Source organism: Periplaneta americana, chromosome 7, assembly GCF_040183065.1.
Source record: "Periplaneta americana isolate PAMFEO1 chromosome 7, P.americana_PAMFEO1_priV1, whole genome shotgun sequence".
Taxonomy (NCBI): domain Eukaryota; kingdom Metazoa; phylum Arthropoda; class Insecta; order Blattodea; family Blattidae; genus Periplaneta; species Periplaneta americana.
Window position 1 is genome coordinate 118,361,731 of NC_091123.1, and position 24,929 is coordinate 118,386,659.

At 35.0% G+C, this 24,929-nt stretch overlaps 1 protein-coding gene across 1 annotated transcript; it reads left to right on the top strand.

The window, feature by feature from the left end:
• LOC138703392 (nuclear cap-binding protein subunit 2-like) lies at window positions 1-22,994 on the top strand. The gene is made up of 4 exons (XM_069831224.1): window positions 1-235; window positions 4,616-4,797; window positions 11,730-11,868; window positions 21,406-22,994. The coding sequence occupies exons 1-4, from the start codon at window positions 176-178 to the stop codon at window positions 21,514-21,516; spliced, it is 492 nt and encodes a 163-aa protein (XP_069687325.1). The 5' UTR covers window positions 1-175; the 3' UTR covers window positions 21,517-22,994.
• The last annotated feature ends 1,935 nt before the right edge of the window (window positions 22,995-24,929 follow it).

Here is a 24,929-nt window from a genome sequence, read left to right on the forward strand (position 1 = left end):
TGGCGACCCTGCTCATGGTTATTTACTCAATTCACTGGCTTAGGGAGTTTCCGGTGATAAGTGTTTAAACTAGCGATTTACTTCATATAAAAGACTTTAAATTTATATGCATATCGCGAGAGTGCCAGACGATTTCTATTTCTTAAAGTGAGACTTCCACTAGTGTTTGGAAATTATGACGAGCAAAGCTTCTCCATCTATAGAAATAAGTTCATATCGAGATCAACATTTCAAAGTAAATTAGTTTTATGTAGTTAATATAATGTAATACATATTATCCTAAGTTATTATAAGATAGTTAATTGTCGGCTCTTCTTTCTAACCTGTGACGATTGGAAACCAAATTACAGGTATTTCAATCTCAGTCGAAATTTTTTCCTTTATTGACAATAGGAATAGCCAAAGGGCTACTCTTGTTCCATATTTATTGAATTCACAGGATTGTAGCTTTCCATTTTAATCTTATTTATGCGTCTGTAAATTATCACCGTAAACTATACCCTAATCAAAGAAAAGTTACATATCATCGTGCTAATTAATATTGTAATAATACTTCCAACGTCTAATAAAATTGAAAACTAAAAAAATTTGTTACCTCGGCCTTTCTTTACTATAGCGTTAACACGTTAAGATGCAAATCTATTTACATTCTTGGGTCTTAGAGGGGTTGGATAAACTCCAGAATATGGATTGCACCCTTTCCCTCTTACTTCAAAATTCCAACCTTGTGCACACAAAATAAATTATTGGCACTGAAAAGTGCCTTTTCGTAAATATAATGATGTGCATTCGGCAAACCCAGACAAATCTGCTCGTTTTAGTATTTTAAGACATAATTTGGTAGGTGCAATCCATGTTCTAAAATTTTCCCATTTCTTCTGTTAAATTTAGATTATATTCTATATTTAATAGAGTTAAAGGGTTTGGTTTAATTTGTAAGTTTTCTTTAAAATTCGGGATATTGATTTTCTGTTTTAATTCTTGAACTATGGATATGAAACTTTTTTGAGTTTTCAATCTACAGAGAGGACTGTATGAATGCCAATTGTTTCCTGGTAATCTGATAAGTTTTTCATATTGAATCAGTGCTTTTTCTTCTATTGTCATTTTGATGCTGTTAATATTAGTGATGAATCTCATAGAATCTGTTGGAGTTGTTTTGATTCCACCAGTAATGAGCCTGAGAGCTTGGTTTTGAACATATTCTATTTCGTTTATGAAAGGTGAAGTAATTAAAATTTCTCCGCAGTATGTCAGCACTGGCTGTATAAACATTTTGTATGTAGTTTCAAAGTATTCCTAGAGCATCCCCATTTCTTTTCTGCTAGTCTTCTTAGAAGGGAGAATCTTTTACGAGCTTTTTCAGAAATGTATTTCAAATGGTTGCTCCATGTTAACTTACTATCGAAAATAACTCCAAGATATTTGGATTCATAAGTCCTAGGAAGGTGTTGGCCATTGTATTGAATATTGAATTCTCTTTCTTTTTTACCAAGTGAAAATATTTGGTAGTTACTTTTGCTTAAATCGAGTGTCATCAAATTTGATGTATTCCATTCATGTAGTTGAGTTAGAGCTTTAAGAGCAGAATTTTGAATTTTGTCTCTATGTCTGTAAGATCCGGAAGTCCACAAAACTATATCATCTGCAAATAGTGCTGTTTTCATGTTTGATTCCTCTAATAGGGAGGTTAAGTCATTTATATAAACATTGAATAAAGTTGTGCTGAGGACAGCGCCCTGAGGTAGACCTCGATATGTTTGTAACTAGAAAGTGAGTTATTGAATTTAGTGGCAATGAATCTTTGACTAAGGAATTCTGATATCCATCTGAACATATTGCTGGAGATACCTAATTTCTAGAGTTTTAGTAATAATTTATTTCTCCAAACAGAGTCATATGCTAAGTGAAAGTCAATAAATATTGCCAAGGTATCTTCTTTCTTGTTAAAACTATCTTTCATTTCTTGGCCGAGGCATATGACTTGTTCATTGGTAGAGTGTAGTTGTCGAAAGCCGGCTTGTCTTGGTGATAAAAGATTTTGGGATTCTAAATACCAAGTTAATCTGTTGGAGATCATGGACTCCATGGTTTTTGCTATCATGCTTAATAGTGCTATTGGTCGATAACTATTAACATCATGAGCAGGTTTCCCTTTTTTGTGAATTGGTACAATGATTGCTTTTTTCCAAGTTGCAGGAATTGAGGTATTCCATGATAAATTGAAAATGGATAAAGGTACAGACTTGGCTTTTTCCCCCAGATGTTTAAAAAATTCAGAATGAATGTTGTCGGGGCCAGGAGATTTCTTGGTTTTTAAATTTTGTATAGCTATAGTTAATTCTTTGGAAGTAAAATTTTGATGAAATATTTCAGGTTTTTGTACTAGTAATATTGTTTTTATTATTTTTATGTAATTCTCTTTTGATAAATTTGTCAGTTTTTTTTTTTTTTTTTTTGATATTGGGATGTAATCTGTGAGAGTTTGAGTAGGGTTTATTAAATGCGTTTCCTATATCTCTACTATCTATTAGCGTTTTAAAAGAGTGAAAATGGCAAGTTGTAGCCGATTTAAGTGAACACCATATTTTAACGTTTTGGTGGCTACTTCATTCACACACAACCCCCAGAATGTCTGGAGGACCACACCTGCTGTTGGTCGACGGGTCCATTGGACCTAACTGGGAGATCTTGTTGATCACCAGCTTTCACTCCTTAAGCCACTGGAGGACGATTTTAGTGCCATAGCAGGTCAGCACTAGGAACAGAAAAGTAGAAAGAGGAGAAAGGAAAGTGAAATGAACCCCTAGGCCTCGAATGCTTAATGCCTTCGGGGTCGAACAAAATAAGAGTTCAGTCAGAGGACTGGATAGGAAAGGGTAAAGAGGGAATTAGGTATTGAATAGGGGAAAATTATACCAAATTCAGCCATTAACTCATCAAGCTGACCAGTGCTAATTGATGAGTAGCCCCTCCCTTTAGTTCAGCTTGTAAAATTATGCTTACTAACAGCTGCACCACGGGAAGGTAGGGATGGGACATTGGGTATTTGTCCAGGTTGGTTCCTTAAAGCCTTCAATGGGAAGGATTAATGGCTCTCTCCCCTGTATCCGACAGATACCCTTTTGCAGCCAAAAGGATCGAAAGTTGCAGTGAAAGGGGGGGCTGGCGGAGAGATGCGGGCAGGAGGGATCACTCTATCGAGGTGGAAGGGATAGGTGACAGTGAGGGGCATCACATCTTATTTCCGTGCGTTTCCTTACTGATCAATGATCACAGAGAAAAAGAGAATTTTTGTAAGGTCGAATATCAGTGACAGGTTAGGTTAGTTTAAGGTTTTGCTATTGTCTAAGAATGTGTCCTTTCTTCCAAGACATACCAAAACCTAAACTAATCTAACCTAACCTAACCTAACCTAACCTAACCTAACCTGACACTGAGTCTATCTTACGAAAACTCGCTTTGGTCGAATCAGTGACAGGTTAGGTTAGACTTTTGCTATGCCTTGCATATATTCACAACTGTCTAAGAATGTGCCCTTTATTCCTAGGCATACCAGAAGCCTAAACTGACCTAACCTGTCACTGATTCGACCTTACGAAAACTCGCCTTTTCTCTGTGAATCAGATGCATATGCTTCCCCTCCCTGCCTCCTAACTCTTCCACCTCGCTCAAGCGATCCTGCTTGCTTGCCTGCACCTCTCGCCAGCAACTTTCGACACTTAACTTATTTTCGGTGTGAAATTGGTGTCTGCATTTTTTTTTTTTTTTTTTTTTTTTTTTTTTTTTTTTTTTTTTTTTGGTATATGATACATATGACTCGATGGTGGGCTTTCGTGAGGATGGCAATGGCAATGACCTGCGGGTTCCTTAAAAGCCATTTGTAAGTAAATAATGTACTGTACCTACTGTTGAATGTTGAAACTAGGCATTTTCACAGAGTGTAGACCAATTGTGAACTGAAAGAATGCATGAATACCTCGAGCTTGCAAAAAAAGCTGTTAAATAGTTTATAGCATTTGCAGCCTCAACAAGCTTCTCATCTATGATTGCCATCAATCATATAGTGATATCACTATGTGTGTATCAAATACAGAGTCCAAATTTAAAAGGTAGTTTATGAAAAAGTGGCACATTTGTCACATTAATAAAATTATCTTTTACTTTATTAACTATTGAAATTTTTTTAGGATGCACTTCCGTACAGGGACAGTGGCATTTCTGTAAGGTTAGAGCCCAGTTTAGATATGTGTGTATTAATTGAAAATTAGGGGCTAGAAAATATTGAGATTAGGACGCATGTTTATATGACATTTTTTTCGATTAATACACACACACCTAAACTGGACTCTAACCTTAGAGAAATGCCACTGCCCTGTACAGAAGCGCTCCCGAAATGTAACCTAATTGCATGTGAATAATTTTCTATTTCTTGAAAATATGGTCATTAAAATATTGTGTCACAGTAATATTTTATGTACTTGATCCAGACAAATTAGCTAAGTTTCATATTAAAATTTACAACATTGAACAAAATTTTATTTGTATAAATTACCATTCATTTGACATATAATCAATTCTGATCTTAATTTAATTCAATGATTTCGTTTTTCAGGGTTCACGAGGTGAACAAGAAAGACTTCTTCGAACTTCTTCAACGTTATATATAGGAAATTTTTCATTTTACACAACAGAAGAACAAATATACGAACTTTTCTCAAAATGTGGAGATGTTAAAAAAATTATTATGGGATTGGACAAGTTTAAGAAGACACCATGCGGATTTTGTTTTGTAGAGTATCCTTTAAAATTTAAATGAACAATAGTGTTTTCATTAACTTCTTAAAAGTGTGCAAACTTGTTAAGAGTTATGGAAGATGGTAAGCTTCAAAGGAGCTTTAACCTTTAAAAGCCGGAAGACTTATACCACTATTGCACGCAAATTTCTAACTCTTAAGCAGAAGTTCGTATATCTGCATAATTGATTTAATTCGTGTTGGGTTCGTTAGCTGAGCAGTTTAAGGCATACAAGATATGTCTGGCAAGCATATCATGCCTAAGATCGCAAGTTCGCGTCCTAGCCATTGCAGTCAATTGAGCCTGTAGTAAAGGATGTGGAGGGCCCATGGAAAATAATAGGTGTAATGGTACGCATGGAAGCTGACGTGGTTTCAGTTTACTGCAGTTGAAATGACTTTGCTCCTGTTTTAAGACATGAAAAAAAAAAATACAAAAAAAAATTAATTATTTTTAATGAAGTGCAATGTCCTTAATGTTATATAAAATTAAAAAAATATCAACGTATTTTATAAAGATATATATATATATATATATATATATATATATATATATATATACATAGACTTTTTTATAACATATATGAGACATGACCATAATACTAGCAGTACCATTATAGTGATAGCTTGGCTCTTATAGGTTAACAATGAATTTCGTAAATATAATATTTACTTATAGGTTACAGTAAATCAAAGTATGAAAAACTTTTGATAGGCATGGTAATATTCTTAATTTTCTTTAGTACAATTATAGGCATACTTATATTTTTTGTAATTTGTTTACCGTAAAGTAGATTGGCTTTGATAACTTTCTAGAATAATTTTGAAAAATTTGCATTGTGAATGCTTTAAAATGGTCAAGCTGCAACCTATCAGACTCACTCCCCATTTGGGTTATAGGCCTACTTAAACCTAGATTTAAAATCTGTTAAACACTGTATATGCAACAGAATTGTCATCTTATGAAATTGAACAGCTAATTTTTTGTATATTTAATACAGTAGAACGAAATCACCTTAATACAATACATCGGAAATCACTGAGAAAAATCTGGTAGATATATATACAATATTACTTTTATACAATGGGAAATCACTCAGAAATTTAGGATGACTAGAGAAAGAATGACAATTCACAAAGGTATAGGTGTGTATTTCTGTTTAAATTTATTGTAGCTTTTTGTAAAAGATTAAATATGGTTTAACCATGGTAATGGTATATCGAGGTTTTGACAACTTAAGGAGGTATGATGAGGGGTTAGCTAAGTGGCAGGCCGAGATCTGTGACAGATCACTGAAGAACTGTGATACACGGCCTCAAGATCTGTGATAAAGCCCCAAGGTCTGTGACAGCTTTACTTTATTTTGTCTGCACTATTTGGGTGGAATGAGTGGGATATAATTTCACATCGTATATAACAAGTTCACCATGGATGTATAATGTAGAAGTTTCTTTTGGTGGGAAAGGAAAAGGAAAAGGATTTAAAACTATTAAAGATTACATAAAATTTACTTAGTCTTACGTTAAAAAGTGTTAAAATTGTTAAAAAAGGTATATACCTTCGACAGACGGCCCGTTTCGACGCTATGTCACGTCATCCTCAGTGTCTCTTGAACCACTCAAGAGACACTGAGGGTGACGTGACATAGCGTCGAAACGGGTCGTCTGTCGAAGGTATATACCTTTTTTAACAATTTTAACACTTTTTAAAGTAAGACTGAGTAAATTTTATGTTTTTAACAAAGTGTTAACGAGAACTTTAATCAATTAAAGATTAGTTGATTGAACTATGACTCTAATCCTACATTACATGAAGTGAATTGCTTGTTGTTTTCAAGTGAATTGTTTATTTAATATTACAAATTAATTTTTAATGTTTAAGTGAATTGTTATATTAAGGAGTGATTTGAGATGTATTGAAGTGATATTGTATTAACACATCTCAGGATTTACTCCCTGAAATTTAAACATTACAGTTGTAGTAAGAATATTTCTACCTACCCACAACTGTTTTTGTCTCCTTTTATTTTTCTGATTCCGATGTGTTAAGGTGGATTTTCTATGTATTAAAACGTGTTCTAGAATTTACATCTCTAAAATCTAAGATTGCTCAGTTTTATCATAAACCTATATTCAGAATGTTTAATTGTCTTTGATACCACCAGGTTCAAAGTGCAAAATGAAATAAGTCTATATGTTAAATAAACATTTTATTTGTTTTAACACTGTTCCAATGTTATTAAATCAAAAGTAAACACAGTGTGATACAAATATAGTTAGCTTTCTTTCACCTCAACTGCAGTGTGAAATTTACATATTACTTTGTCTGTGCTAAGAGTTAAAATAGAATGTTTGCAAATTGATATGAAATACAATTTTTGATATAGTCCTGAATCTTAATGCTTTTTGGAAAACACTTCGATCAATAGGAGCATTTCTAGCTTCATATTTTGCACTGTTTGTATTACATTTTACCAGATTCATTCACACTGCTTGTACAGGGTCCAGCAGAGAAGATTGACTATTTTTTTGGTCAATAACTACTTTATTTGCTCCAGTAAGTATTTTAAAATCATATTGCAGCAAAAATGAATTCTTGGAGATAATGTCTACCTTTGAAAATGTTCACTTTTTGAACATGGTGTGAAGTAAATGTCCACCTTCCTCAGTGATGCAGTCATGGAGACGTTTGGGGATATCTTGAAACACATGTTGTAACATGTCCTATGGTACTCTTTGAATTTCTTGCCTTATGTTTGTCTGGAACTGGTAATTCCTAATGAATGGAAAACCAGTATTACAGTCCCGATATTCAAAAAAGGTAACAAACATGACCCAGAAAATTACAGAGGAATCACCTTATTCTCATCTGTACAAAAGTTGTTCAATAAGATTATCTATAAAAGACTTCAAGAACATATTGAAATAAGAGAAGAACAACAAGGATTTAGAAAGGACAGAAGCACAATAGATGCTATTTTTATATTAAGACAGGTAGTCGAAAAAGCGATTGAATTTAGAAACCTAATGTATTTATGCTTTGTTGGTCTTACAAAAGCATTCAATCGGGTCCGACTCAAAGATGTAATTGAAATTTTAAGAGATAACAATGTTCCAAAAGAACTGCTTAAGTTAATTCAGGAATTGAACTTGAATACAAAAACAAAAATACGTATAAATGATAAAATAACAGATGAAATAAAGTGTTCTACAATTATTAGACAGGAAGACACGCTTAGCCCCTTTCTATTCAACTTGGTGATGGATAAATTAATAGCAAGTGTAAAACATTTACCTGGGTATTCATTGGGAAATAAGCATTTGAACATACTATGCTATGCAGATGATGCTGTCTTGATGGCCAACACTGAAGATGATCTTCAAAGGTTACTTCACCGATTTGTAATAACTGCAGACAAATACAATATAGCAGTATCAAGTACGAAAACAAAATGCATGTGCATATCTAAATATCCAATAAGATGCAAATTGGAAATTAATGGTAAAATTATAGAACAGGCCATGAGTTTCAAATATTTAGGAGTTAATATAACAAGTCATCAGGATGTAATAAATGAAGTAAGAGATCAAGTCTCCAAAGCCTCCAGACTGTCGGGTTGCCTAAGGGATGTAATATGGAAGAATAAATATCTCAATATTGAAAGTAAAATGAAAATCTTTAAAACCACAATAAGACCAGTGATGACATAGGTATAGTACAGAAACCCGTGCCGAGACAAAAAAGCCTGAACAACTCATGTGTACAGCAGAAATGAATACTCTACGAGCCATAGTTGGTAAAACTAGATTTGATAGAGTAAGAAATGAAGATGTGAGACAACAGTGCAATATAATGGACGTTAAAAAGTTCATAAATATGAGAAAGAAAGAATGGAATGTGCACATAGACAGAGCAGATAACTCAAGACTTATTAAAATAGCACGAGATATGATTCCCAGTGGCAAAAGAGATGTGGGCCGACCGAAAAAACGGTGGAAGGAAGGACTGATGTCATCTTCTACTGAATCGTCTCCTGTGTGAAGACAAACAGGCCATGTGCTTATACAAAAGAAGAAGAAGAAGGTTTGCCTTAAGATCATCCAAGGAGGTGGGACGAATTTGGTACACGTGGCTCTTAAGGTATCAGAAACTGACAAATCTGGGAAGTCAATTTAAATCGCCACACCTCAAAATCAGATAACCTGGAAACATTATGAAGAATGTTTCCATACTTATCCTGGGAGTATGTGATGTGGCTTCATCATGCTGAAAACACACCGGATGATGAAATCTTGCTAATTCTGGCTAAAGAAATGTTTCTAGCATGTTAGTGTATCGAGCAGCCAGCACAGTCACTGTTATGCCCTCATCATCTTGAAAGAAATATGGCCCAATTATGCCAGTCACAAATATTGCACACCATACTGTAACCTTCAGAGAATGAAGTGGTATTGGTGAACCTCACGTGGATTGTCACTGGACCAATATGGAAAATTCTGTTTTTTTTACGAATCCCAATGAATAAAAATCAATAAGCAGTCACAAATGTTGGGATACTGTTCTTTAAGTTTCAAGAAGGCCCTAGCAAATGTTAGTCTAGACTGTTTGTCAGTGACACTATGGATGAAAGTGAATGTCCTTTAGAAGTCTTCTTCTCACACTCCGATCAGACATGTGTAGCTCAGAAGCATGGTGCTTCGCAGATCTTTGTGAACTTCTAATGAACGCCTGTCTAATCCACTCCCTGTTTTCCAGGGTACAAACTGAAGGCTGTTGGCCTGGGCACTTCAAGTCTACAACACTTCCAGTCTGATGTCATCTTTACACCTATACGTTGATAACATTACGCGAAGGATATTTACGCAAACTGAACCGCTGTCGGAAAGTGCATTGTGTTTGCACTATTGAGTGACTTACTGTAAAGAAATCAACACATGCAACGCGATATTCCACAGATTATGTAGCCATCTTGACAAATGACTGTGAGCATAGACAAAACTACCATTCTTGCCCTTGTGACCTTGAATACTGTACCCTCTCTTATGTTCTGTTATACTACACAATATAAAAACGTCAGTCTTCTCTGCCGGACCATGATTTTATTTTCATTTGCTACCAGTATTGATTTTCTAGTAAAAAGTTAAGTGGTACTCTCTATGTGTAGGATAATGAGTGTTTTATTACACATTTTTTTAAGATATTTCCATGTTTAAATTCAGACTTTTTCTTCACAATCTACATGTTTAAGTACAGATCTTTTCATGATTTACATACTTAAATAATTGCTTTTCTCGCGAATTACATTAGTTTTACTAGGCGTAGTCATAAAGTTTTAATTATCACCTCCAAAAAAGCAAGCTGCGACCATGAAACTTGGTGTTGGTGTTAGTCCTTTTCTACATGTTCACCCTTCAATGCAAAACATTTTTCCCAACGATGGATGACTTAGTGGAGATCTTGGTTGTAGAAGTCTGCATTTTGACTGTTCAGGAAATGTTCCACCTCGAAAATCACCTCATCGTAACTCTGGAACTACCTGCCACACAGTGATTTCTTCATCCGAGGAAAGAGGAAGAAGTCACAAGGTGCCATGTCAGAGAATATGAGGAATGAGGCAAAATTTGATAGCCCAAAGAAGCAGCATGTGTGACTGTGTTCTGTGCAGAATGAGCTGGGGCATTTTCATGGAGCAAAAAAAAACCCCTTGAACAGCTTCCCGTGATGCTTCGTCTTGACAGCCTCCCATAACCTCGTGATGAGATTTCGGTAGTATGCTTCTGTGTTGGTTTGCCCCTTACGAGCAAAATCTGTTAACACCACACCACGGCAGTCTCAAAAAACACTCAGCATCACCTTGTCTGTTGATGGTTGGGTCTTCGCTTTTTCAGCAGTGGTGAATCCACATGTTTCCACTGCTTGCTTTGCTCCTTTGTCTCGGGGTCATAGTGATACACCCAGCACTCATCTATGGTGATTAGACTGCTAAAGAAGTCATCTGGGTTGGGCTGACAGCTGCAAATTTCCGCCGCTACCTTGGTTTGGCAGTCTTTTTGAATAGGTGTGAGCAGTCACGGAACCTAGCGGGCGGCGACCTTTGTCATGTTCAAAATGTCATGCAAGATGTTGAAAACCGATTCATGACTGATTTTCACTTTTTTCCACTATTGCCTCAATTGTGATACGCCGGTCTTCAAGCACCAGGGCCTCCACGTCTCTTGCGATTCTCGGTTCTGCACAGAGAGATGGTCTGCCACTTCGTTTTTCGTCATTCAAACTTGTTTTACCACACTGAAAGTATCTGCGCCTTCTAACCACTGTGTCATATGATGATGCTTTGTTGCTGTACACTTCCACCAATTCACTGTGGATTATTGCAGCATTGTTCCCCTTCAAATGCAGAAAATGAATTACCATACGATAGTCCACTGCTCCATTTTGTTTTGGTTTCTCTAGCAGCGTGCTTCGGTATTGTGGCGCGGGGATCTCAATGTATATCAGGACTGCAGACATGTACATGCAACAGAAAAAAAAGTAATTACTTAATTTTATTTTTTCGAGGTAATAACTAAAACTTTATGACTACCCCTCATATTTACCGACTTTGATGTATTTTATTTGCTACTTTACGGTTCCCTTAATTATTGTTGATAGCTGGATTGCTGTTATCTGTCTGCCAATCCACTTACCCCCATGTCATCATCAGCAGACATATGCACCATGTACAGATCCAGAAACAAAATTCAGGTGGCCCAAATTTTGTTTCTTGGTCTGTACAATCAGTAGTGATTGAGATCTCATGAAAGATTATCACTGTCTTTTGTAGTGGAAATGGGAACCAGTCCTACATTTATGTATTTATTAATTTTTTAAGTACGGTAACTAGATTTCTAGTTATTTTATGATTTTATCAAACATTTTCCTTAATACAAAAGATACTACTGTCGACCAGATGCAGAAAATGCAATGCGCTACATCAATGGCACTCGGTTAGATGATCGTATTATTAGAACAGATTGGGATGCTGGGTTCGTGGAAGGAAGACAGTATGGAAGAGGAAAGACTGGTGGACAGGTAAGTTTTCTTTTTTCTCACCTTCCTTCTCTTCTTTGTCTCTCTAAGGTCAATCCTAATGGAGTGGTCCAACAGTGGTAGGGGTAAGGACCGTTTTTAAAATTGTTTATTTTTTAATAGTGGTGATCCCTATCTTTAAGTAGACATAAATTAGTATTAGTTTATTTTTATTTACCTTCATATGAAGATGACAGCCATTTTGTATTATGGCATCACATTTTTTTACTTTTGCAGGCAGTTGTGGTAAATGTGATAGCTCACCTCACAGAAAAATGATAGAAATGTAGGGAGAACACTATTACTTTCAGCAAATTCCAAGCTACATTTTATGTCCTGCACATTTTTACTCTATCTCAATTTGTAATAAGAGAAAGTTAAGGCTAAAGTCGATTTCCATATCAAAACAGATTACAGTTTTAAATTTTTTTGCAATTGGAAGGAATGAAATATCAGGGCTGTCATTTTGTTAGAGGACGGCTATACACTCAAACCTTTAGCAAAAAATATTTGAGCTCTTAGTTAAAGCAATTTAAAAATGCTCGCTTTTCAGTTTTTCTCTTAATTTGAGCTCTATTTCTCTGGTGTGGGCCTAATAACAATTTCAAATTTTTAATATAAAGAGTAGTCTACTCTATGAGAGATACTTGTAAAAAGAATTGGAATTTGATACAATATTTCATGCAGAGCAAAGTTACAACCAGAGGAAGGAATTAATGAAAAATAGGTTTATACCACAATCTAGTATATACAGTCACGAAGCTCAATATTTACTAAATATGCATCCATAGATAGTTGCTAACCACCAGGATTGCTACTATCGCCTCATCACAGACCCTTTCCCTAGCAGATGATAACATGTATTGTACTTTCGATATCGTGTTCTTTTGAAAAAATTAACACCTTCCTTCCACTATTGAAATATGAAATACATAAGGTTTATATATTATTTTCATAAAGTATACATTATATTTTATAAACTCACCTTCCTGGATCTTTCGGAAAAAGGATAACTCTGACCTCTTTTTCTTACAATTTATAGTGCTACAAACATCTCCTTGTCTCATATTATTATTCAAATTATTGTATTTTAGCCATTTACAGTTATTACAACCGATAACGAACATTTCACAGTTTACACAACTTTTCACAACAATGCGAAATACGGCACAGTCAATGCCTTTTCGATCTAGACCACCGTAATGTATGTTTGGGTTTTTTATTTCAGTGTATGGAGCTCAGTGAAATATTATATTACAACTTTATTGCGTATCATTGTTAAGTTTTATTTAGTGTAATGTGTCCATAAGTTCTGTTTACTTCGTGTTGCATAATATGTTGCAGAAATAATTACAAAACTTTGTTATTTTAATGTGAAGAGAATTTTACTTGTTAACATAATCTGTTCGCATCAACATTTTAAGTTTAGAATTGAAGCTGTTTTGAGGTTTAATAAAAGAGAATTTATATTGTGATTTTAATTTAGCTTTCCTACCTTAATTGTAGACAGAACATTTACCATATCATTCCTATGAAATTAGTGTACGTACGATTGTGTTACTTTGTCTCTTAGGTAGTGGATAAATACAATAATTCAGTACTCAATTGTAGTATTAAAATACAGACAAATTGAATGTGTGGGATATCATACATGACATTATGTTTAATTATAATGTATAATTGCGAATATAGGGATATAAGTTAAATATAGTAAACATACCTATAATTTCCATATGACATATACATATGTAATGGCAGGGCATTGGAGACCACTAAAATTAGACAGAAAGGGGCAACTGGTACAGTAAACATAACCTATAATTTCAACATATCCAAATATCCGTGCGGCGCAACTGAAAATTATTGAATCGTGCGTAAGTGAAAGTAGAAGAATTTCGCAATATTTAATCGAAATCAAGGCAGGTATTACACATACGAACAACATAATTTTCACATCAAAAATAATATTACACCTTAACTCGCAAGTGAACTATGTCTGAAGTGTCTCATAATCATTGTTTTAAATTTTATTAATCCAATTACATTACATTTTAGAGAAATATATGTTACTCTTTATGCATTCCAACTAATTTATATGGTTGAAAAGCTGCCCTTCATGATCAGGTTAAGCGAGTGACATGGTCTGCCTTAAGGCTTGTATTAGATCACAATGGCAGTGCCACAGTCTATTGTTCCTAGTACTCACAGCGCTCCAAGCGGCTAGCAACTATCGCAAGAAATGCAAAAAATGATCCCAAGCTTCGTGACTGTATATACTAGACTGTGTTTATACTGTAGTCCTGATCACATTATATAACAGATTGGCCATCCCCATGTTAAAAACGGTCGATTGGGAACTACCACTAGATGGAAGTACAGTTGCTCCGTGCAATTCAAATGAGAGTTATAACGTGACTGCTTATGCAGTAGCTAGATGGCAACATAGTGAAATTGATGTAAAGTTGTTGCTGTCAAAGACTGTAAGGCTGAGCAATCTGTTATATGTGATCTGGGACTGTAGTAATACTTGTACAATTAAATAGTGCCATGATTAATAAAACATAATGTAAATACTGTTATTATGCTTATTAATTAGATATTTTGTATAAAAAGTTCAATACTAACAACTTTTTAAAATGTGTTGATTATACAGTTGAGATATATCTTCAATAAGGGATCACTCATGTCTCCCTCCACTGCGTACATTGCTGACTGGTAACATATTTCACTAATAAAACTTACGATGTATGGAAACAATTCTTCCTCTGATGCATATCATCAAGTGAGATAGGCTATACTGCCTGATAAAAGATGGACATATCAACCAGAACCTTAATTAGGTACCTCTGGCAGAAGAATTCTTACAAGAAGAACAATGCGGTTTCTGCAAAGATAGATTCTGTATAGATCTGATATTTGCGATAGCAATTAATAGAAAAGAGACGAGAATTTAATTTACCATTGTATTTGTTGATTATGAAAAGCCTATGATAAGGTGATAAGACAAAAATTGTGGAATATACTTACTGAATATAATATCCTTCCGACAATGGTTAATGCTATCAAGTCATTACATGATAATACCCAGAAAAAATTAATAAGAAATTCATAATTCAAGTAAACCAAGGACTTAGACAAAGATGTGGGCATTCTTTAATCTTATTTGAGATATTTAGAAGTATGGAAGACACAAAATCCCAAAAATATATATCTTGGAAACAACAAATGTGTAAACAATACTATTCACAGATGATCAGATCCTCATTGCAGCTACAGAAGATTCTCTGAAAGAAAGAAAGTTAGCTTCCCTTATGAAAAGGTTGCCAGATTTGACAAAGCGTATTACATATAATTTGGAAACAGACCTAAAAGGTAAAATGATATGCATTTGAAACGATGAGGGAATCGAATATACAAAATGTCAGAAAAATTTACACCTAAGTAGCGTTTGTGCTCATTTACAGTTAAGAAAGGGGGAAGAAAAAATATCATCAGATAGGTTAGAATGATATGAATGCCATATACCGCGAAAAAAATAATAGTACGGATTTACGTATTGGCATTGATATCTAAACCAATCAACAGCCATCGGTTAAGATACAGTAACTTGAAATTTCCATTATCACTCCCATACAAATGATTTCTCAATATCTGAACCGATCCTTTGAGGGCACTAATGGCTATTTCCTTCACAATGCTGTGCTAGAATTTTGCATATGTATAACATGAAAATATCCATTAGTAAAACTAAAGTTATGGTGATGGAAGGTAAACATAGTAGGAGAGCCAAAATAGTGATAAACGACAATGCAGTAGAACAGATAAATTCCTTTAGGTACTTGGGAAATGAAATTTCCATATAAAATACATATAAAGATATGGAAAGTAACCTTATTAAATACAATACAGTAAATAGACAAATTAAAAGATAAGCCATGAGGAAGGAAGTTAAACTGGACAACATAGTATCATATTGCAGCTGGCCCTGATATACGGTAGTGAATCTTGGGTATTAAAGAATCTGACAAAAAAAGGATTGAAGCAGCAGAAATGGGATTCCTAAGACTGCTTCTAGAACTAATGCTCAGAGACAGAATAAAGAGCAAAGAAAAAAAAGAGAGTAGGGATGCAACATATGAATTATGGATTGCAGAAACAGAACATGTCACTATTTGTGGCAAAATGAGTTTATTCGAGTTTCATGAACTGTTGATATAGGGCTATCATCCCATGCAGTAACCACATATGTGAGTATAGCCGTCTCACATTTGGAGATCTGTGAAATCCTGGAAGCGTGCAGAAACAACTCATGTCAAAGACATGTGCCGACACATTGGTTCCGATTCCAGACGGCAGACATCTACGACACAAGGATACAAAAATTGATCCCACTGAATGACAAATGTCTCAATTCTGGTGGGGAATATGTTGAAAAATAACTCAACTATTAACAATTATTGTTATATCTGTTTCGATAAAACTTTCCATGAAATTTTGTTCTCTTTTTGTAAACGGCCCCAGGGAAACTTATTTTTTTTATGGCCTTCGTAATTGCGCTCGATTGGCCAAAATTTGTGTAAGCACTTCTTTTGACATTATTAAAATGATAAAATAAAAAAGATTAATTTTTTATCAGCCCCCATGCGAATGTTTGCTTGTAAGTACAAAGGAGAATACCATATTTACCTTCTTCATTGGTATATCCAGACAAAATCGTGCCAATTCAAAGAGAGAAGCTTGACGATATATGCAAACTAATGCGTTACATACCACATGAATATCAAGAATTTTACAATAATATTCTTCAGTGGCCTATTGTGGAAAAATAAGTTCATTTATATGCTGAATGTATGTATTAAGTACACAGTATGCCTGTGCATATATTATGTCCCTAATTTGACAAATAAACTTTAGTTGAACTGAAATGATTATATTACAATTTTGATTCCTTGCAGAAACAGCACATGTCAAGCTAATATATATTGATTTATTTCATTAACAATACATTAAATTTCAATAAATTTGGTATAAAACGACACATATATTAGGCCTCTGTCTGAAGAAGCCAGTACTATAACCAATGATGTGGTCTACCACCAGTAATACCGTTTTTTGTGTTTACTGAAAAATTTAGTTTTCATGATATGTGCTGTTTCTGCAATCCCCGATTCATATAAACTTAATGGTTGAGAAGGTCATAGCATATCAGAAGAATTGGCGTAGTCACATATATAGAATGCTACCTGGTTGACTGCCAAGGCAAGCTTTGTTTTATAAGTCTACTGGAAGACGGGACATTGGGAGACCAAAAAGAAAATGGACACAGCAATTCCAATGACCTTTGGTTTCGGAATGGGTAAAACTCACTCCTTGTTCTCCCCTTCTCTCTAGTTAAGTACATCATTATTGGGTTGCATTCAAAAGATATTGATTGTTCAATCTTTCTTAAATAAGCAGCAAATAATTGCAATCCTCTCTCTTCTCTCCCCTTCCCTCTCTTCTCCATTCTCTGTTTTCTCTCCTTTCTCCTCCCATCTCTCCTCTCCTCTACCCTCTGCTCTCATCTGATACCATCACATCCCCGAACGAATATGTAAATCTGAAACACTTAATGTTTCTGCAGCTGTGATGTTGCATAAAAGCAAAGACAAAAATGTTTGATGTATCAGTGATATAGCCTATGTACCAGAATGTAAAATATGTCACCCATTTTCGGAAAACTAACTATGTTGTGTCGGTTTGAATGTTTTATTTTTGTTTTGGCTTACAAATGAAGAGTATGGATCTATGATAAAAGAAGTAATTAATGAAGGACATGCAATGTATCCTCTTGTCTATGAAGCGACATCCAAAATTAGTTTCAGCTCAACAAACTTTTCACCGTGGTTCAAAGCTTATCATATGTGTCTGTTATCACTTCATTATTGCAGAACTCGCGATTATAAATGAAATGAGTGATTGCACACTTGAACTTGATGCTGAGATATTACTGAGAAAGGCAATGTAGCATTGCTAATTTTATATACAACTTTGGTGTTCTCATGCCCGTAACAATGGGAGGAGGCATCATTGGGTGTGGTCAACAAGTTACATTGATTCATGGTCTAACTACTAATAACATTTCATTAGCAGCAAACAGCAGGATACATTAAGATGATTGATTGTCTTTTTATAGCTAGCATTTGAAATTCTGACATTTTATTGTTTCACCACTGATCCAGGAATAAGTGCCCATATTTGATGTGGCTAAAGATGTATTCTGCATCAGAAAATTTCTCACCACGGTGAAGAATGATATTTAATTTATACAAGTTTGCTTCGTGTTAAAGAAGGGAGGAATTTTAATGATGGTTTATTCACAAGAGATTCGAATTGCAACTTTTCTATTGTTGATGAAATGTCTTGGTGTAGGAATTACTGATCAAAAGAATTTGGTGTTAGTGAATACCATCATAAAAGACTTCTATGAATACATAAGCTTAGGAGTACTTTTTACAAAGGATGTTACAAGTGAGGAGAAGATTAGAAATAAAGTATATCAATCGAGGAATGTAATGTGTTGTATTAATTCTATCCTTTGGAATGATAAAATTACAAACGAAACCAAAAAGGGAATATGTAATTCTCTGATATATGGGTAGTTAACATGAGGAGTAGATCAAGATTATGTACCTTAGAAATGAATTGTGGAAAAATTCAAATATCTTGGAGCAACAGTAACAAATATAAATGACACTCGGAAGGAAATTAAATGCAGAATGAATATGGGAAATGCCTGTTATTATTCGGTTGAGAAGGTTTTGTCATCTAGTCTGCTGCGAAAAAATGTGAAAGTTAGAATTTATAAAACCGTTATATTACCGGTTGTTCTATATGGCTGTGAAACTTGGACTCTCACTTTGAGAGAGGAACAGAGATTAAGGGTGTTGAGAATAAGTTTCTTAGAAAAATATTTGGGGCTAAGAGGGATGAAGTTACAGGAGAATGAAGAAAGCTACACAATGCAGAACTGCACGCATTGTATTCTTCACCTGACATAATTAGGAACATTAAATCCAGATGTTTGAGATGGGCAGGGCATGTAGCACGTATGGGCGAATCCAGAAATGCATATAGAGTGTTAATTAGGAGCAGTGGTGGTTCCTCAGGGGAGGGAAGGGAGGAACATCCTCCTCACATATTTCTTCTTTTGAAAGTAAATACCAAATAAAATATGTGCCTTGAAATTCAAGAAAGATTTTAAGTTCTCAGCTATAAGAAAACCTCGGTTGAACGAGTTTTAAACGACGCGTGCTCACGTGCTGCTAGAAAACTGTGAGAAAGATGCGAGATTGTTTGTGGGGAGGAAAGTCAATCCATTCCTCCTTTACTGCAGTTAACACACACAGACAACAGCGCACTAGCGGCCAGAGGAAGAAGCAGAGTTTTAAAGCAAGTAAATGAACGGATAGGGAGGAGATCCTCCTCTGAATAAGTGCATGGCTGGGAAATAGAAACCGACTGGTCGTGCAGCAAGCTCGCTACCGCTGCCATCTAACGATGATGCATTCAGCCAGACTAACACATCTAGGAGGAGGCACAATAAAAAGTTTTAACACAAAGCTATGAAAGACACCATATATATATTTTTTTTAAATTATAAATAAAAAAAATATTATTCATTGCACTTTATATAGGCTACTATTCATGGTTTGAAACTTTCAAGGATATTTGAAAGTTAAAGTTGGGTTTATATAAGATAAAGAGGAAGTAGTTAGTTCTACGTTAGTATCGCAGATCTTTCTGGCCCCTGAAATTCACTTCCATTCATTGTCTACTAGACAGGGCAACAGCCAAGTTGTCAGTTTTGTACAAATATCTTTGAAATTTAAAGTAGGTACTCCAAACTGCATTATTTTTAACATAAAAAATTAATTGGCCACCGGCAGCTTCTAACAATAATGGTAGTATGACTTTACAAGAACTTCAAAAGCATGTGATACTGAACTTGTAAAAATGTACATGTGGCAACATAGACCACGTGGGTGAGTGCAGTGTTCTCGCTTTCCTAACAGATTATTTCTCATTCCCATTTCCGAAAAACGGTTTCAATTACGTGTTAGTAGCTGGTCTCTTCCAATACGTGTGATGCTGTAGTGTGCTCGAAAAATGCTGTGAGTTTGTGAATTTCCTTGTAATTGTTAATTTGTGCAATGGAAGTGAAAACATAATACATTTTGGAAAATTTAGGAAACTCAGTTTACAAAAACAGATTATTGCTATACAGAAGGGTAAGACCAACCCCAACACTACCTGGTCTTACATGTATGCATGTAGACTAATTTGTAGCATGTTTCGTTCAAGAAGGTGTCATTTCGTATTGTTAACTTCTTTCCTCCTCTTAAGAAATATGCAGGAGCCGCCACTGGTTGGGAGACCAGAGGGAAAAAGATCTTTGAGGAGGCCGAGACGTAGATGGGAGGATAATATTAAAATGGATTTGAGAGAGGTGGGATATGATGATAGAGATTGGATTAATCTTGCACAGGATAGGGACCGATGGCAGGCTTATGTGAAGGCGGCAATGAACCTGTGGGTTCCTTAAAAGCCATTTGTAAATAAGTAAGAAATAGATTGTTGGAGACGATCTATGAATGTTTCTCGAACTAAATAAAATTAGAAATGTGTGTGTCAAAGAATTAAAGCATCTTACACGGGTTATTGGCAAGCACATTGAGGAAAAACAACTAAGATGATTACGATAATTTATTCATACTTTTCTGCCCAAGGACTGGTCTTTCACTGCAAACCCAGTATTCTCTAATCTTTTCTATTTTCTGGTTTCCTTTTAGTCTCCTCACATGATCCATATATCTTAATGTCATCTATCATCTAATATCCTTTGCCCCAAACTCTTCTTCTGTTCACCATTCCTTCCAGTGCATCCTTCATTAGGCAGTTTCTTCTCATCTAATGACCCAACCAGTTCCTTACTGAGATGATATGGCTATATAAAGAGAAAGAGGAATGAAAGGTGGTATTCTTCTAGAATACTGAGTTGAATACCCGAACAACGAAGGAAGACATGCTCGAGACATAACTGGAAGCAAGATGTTGATGAGATCATGCTACCCATAGGTCTAAAGGAAGGAAATTGAGAGAGAAACGATAGCTGGAGCGTGGGAATTGGCAAACAGCAACAGCTTAAACAAACTGATCTATCACTAAATATAGAATATCTGATGTTTCAAAGGTTGGCTCTGTCTCTGATTTCAGGGGCAAAAGTCTATCCTATATATTGGACCATTACAAATTGTTGACTGAGTTTAGTCATTTGTAACAGCCTGATTGTGAGAGATTCCTTTCTCTCCTTGCTTCTTTTCACCTACACACAAAGGTAGATTTAATCTTTGGAGTATTGTGCGTTTCAGTTTATCAGGAATGGAAAAAATCTAATTCTGATTCTGCTTGATGAACTTACAAAATGTAGCAATCCTTGATCTGTCTTTTCCTTTCCACATTATACGTAACTTATAGAAATCTTAATTTTTTTCGTTTTAGGTGCGAGATGAATATCGAACGGACTTTGATGGTGGGCGTGGAGGTTATGGAAAGATAATTCAGCAGAAAGTGTCCGCGCCTGTTCAAGATGTCGGTGTATTTAGTCGATGATGAGTGTGTTTGGTAAACATTAATCTTGATAATTCCATAGGTCTATAATCTGAGATATAAACTTTTGTATTCCGAGAGTTAGAGTAAAAAACGAAATTTGAAGTCTATCTTATGATAGCAGTCAGAGTGATTTTGCCATGTAATTACTATGTCTAGGAATTTTTTCTTATATAGGAATATGACATGTACTTTTAATTGGTTTGTATGTGTAATGTTATTATGCAAATCCTTTTTTCCCACTTCATGAGTCATGGCTTCTACCAGAATAATGTGAGAAAGTGACATAATCTCGCATGCTGTCTGTGCAATTGTTGCAGATACAGTAACCCCTCTTTTTTTATTTAATTGCAAAACAAATTAATATTAATGGAATAGAAAATGTTGTGTTCACTATATTGTTTACAGTGGTGAACATTATATTGGATTGTTGTGTTGAGATGTGAAGCCTTATGTACGTCAGTCTCATTACTTTTTGTATATTTCTCAATGACTGGCATTGTTATTTCCTTTATGTTTCTTGCACAAGTTTTACTACCTTTGTATTGCTGATAGGATCTTTTGCTTTTCCTATGAATTAGGCCGAAAGGGAATTTCCATTCACTTTGTAGAGCATGTGTCCTCCAATCTCCTACTTTGAAAATTCGACAATTTAGATTGTCATTTTATATGTCCACTGTTTTGCAGTAACGATCAGTGCAAAACTAGCAGACAAATGCTGGATAATTGGCACCGGGTTCATTTCTTAATTATTATCACCTTCATCTTCATTCATTCTGTCTACTTCCATACTCATTTGTTATCCTGTCATACGAAGTGAACAGAACGCAACCTAATGGTTGCCCCAACTTCAGAACAGATTCTTTATCATAATCGCTAAAAAGTAGGCAGAGGCACACATAGCTACATGCCAATACATGCAATGTTAGGAAAAAATCATAGACCTATGCAACTCCATCATTTGCAATGTTTCCTCAACTGGTCATGTCCAATTAGGAGACCGTCTGTTGAATAAAATACTTGATAAGAACTTTCATCAGGTAGCTGTATGCATCTCAATTAAATCTTGTATACAACATTAAATCATAACTAATTGGCAATGTGAGATTTGTTCCGTTCCTCTATAATATTAAATTTTAGAAAATGAGAAGTTTATCCACATGGTGAGTGTCTGATATATTATGCACAAATCTAGGACTGAAGTGAATTAAATGATTTTGATTCTGATCATATATGATAAGCAATTATCAAATACTTTCTTCGATCCACGTAGACTGAAGTTTTGGGATAAATTAACAGTGCCTTCAAGTTTCGTTATATTGTATGTATCCTAAAATGTACAGCTCAGAGCAATACTATCGTAACAAGTAGCACCAATAATGGTAGTTATGATAGTATTGCTCTGAACCATCAAAATGTGTATTATTTTATTTTAATCTACATAAAAAGTTGTAGGTCTGAATAAATTGGTTTCATACTGACATTTTGTTATTACTGATTACATTGGATTGGAAAGAATTGAGGGCGAGATAAGCCCATTGTGCTACCTTCCTTGCAGCTCTTAAGTGACTCATACATCACTCAAGCCATCCAAGATGTTGGACAATTTTGAGGATGCTACTTACAGACCTGTTACTAAATCTACGTATTACTCTGTGAAAAGATTTATTAAATCTACATACTTAGACTTCAACAAACAAAATTTGATAACACAATCCCATGGGAAAAAATGGAACTCTCTGCATCAAAATCCACAGTTAATTCCTGATTTACCACGAAAATCGTCTGTAGCTGCATTTAGATTGGCAACAGGCCTTGATTGTTTGGCCAAACACCTGCATAGAATTGGAATATATCGGTCTCCTAACTGCCCATTGTGCAACTCAAACCAAGAAATGGATTTGGAACACCTCAAAATCTGTGCTTCAGTGGCTGGCTACGATAATATCTTTGAAAAATATTGGAGTGCAAGAGGTCAAATGACTTTATTGTCAAACGCCTGGCATTAGAAAACAACAACAATTCTTTTATTGAGTGTTATTAGTTGAGAGAGCATTTTAGTTATTTCTGCTATTTGAGATGAAGGTATGTGTCTAGAGACTATTGATAGAATAGCTGCTTTGGAGTCTGACAATATAACTGCATTTTTAAATTTATTGATATGGGATAGAAGATTCCTGAGACTTTCACTTATTGCTATGATTTCTCCATCAAAACTTGTTGTTCCATATCCAAGAGATCTATAAAGTAAGAAGAGACAACACGTAACACCTGCACCTGCACCTTGTTCCCTGGAGATCAAGGATCCCTCGGTGTATAAATGAAGTCAATTTTGTGGAGGGTACCTAATATTAATTGTCTCTAAAGACAATTTTTTCATTATTTCAGTGTTTACTTCTGATTTCAGTATTTCTTGTGTTAAATTTAGATTATACTCTATATTTAATAGAGTTAATAGTAAGAATAAAAACATTCGAGATTTATATAAGGGTATAAAGGAATTTAAGAACGGATATCAGCCAAGGGTAAACGTGATCAAGGATGAGAATGGTGACTTGCTTGCAGACTCTCCATCAATCCTAAACAGATGGAAAAACTATTTTGCGCAACTACTAAATGTACATAGGCCAAATAGAAATGATCGGGACGAAATTGAAATACAAACTGCTGAGCCATTTATACCTGAACGCACGCTTTCAGAAGTCGAAATTGCGATAGAAAATCTGAAAAAGTACGAGTCTCCAGGTATCGATCAAATTCCAGCAGAATTAATACAAGAGGGTGGGAGTGCATTATATAGCGAAATTTATAAACTTGTACTTGCTATTTGGGAAAAGGAAATTGTACCAGAACAATGGAAGGAGTCCATAATTGTACCTATTTTTAAAAAGGGGGACAAAACCAACTGTGGTAACTTTCGAGGAATATCACTTTTGTTGACGTCGTACAAAATTTTGTCCAATATTCTTTTGAGAAGATTAACTCCGTACGTAGATGAAATTATTGGGGATCATCAGTGCGGTTTTCGGCGTAATAGATCGACTATTGATCAGATTTTTTGTATTCGACAGATAATGGAGAAAAAATGGGAGTATAAGGGTACAGTACATCAGTTATTCATAGATTTCAAAAAGGCTTATGACTCAGTTAAGAGGGAAGTATTATATGATATTCTTATTGAATTTGGTATTCCCAAGAAACTAGTTCGATTAATTAAAATGTGTCTCAGTGAAACATACAGCAGAGTCCGTATAGGTCAGTTTCTATCTGATGCTTTTCCAGTTCACTGCGGGCTAAAGCAGGGAGATGCACTATCACCTTTACTTTTTAACTTCGCTCTAGAATATGTCATTAGGAAAGTTCAGGATAACAGGCAGGGTTTGGAATTGAACGGGTTACATCAGCTTCTTGTCTAT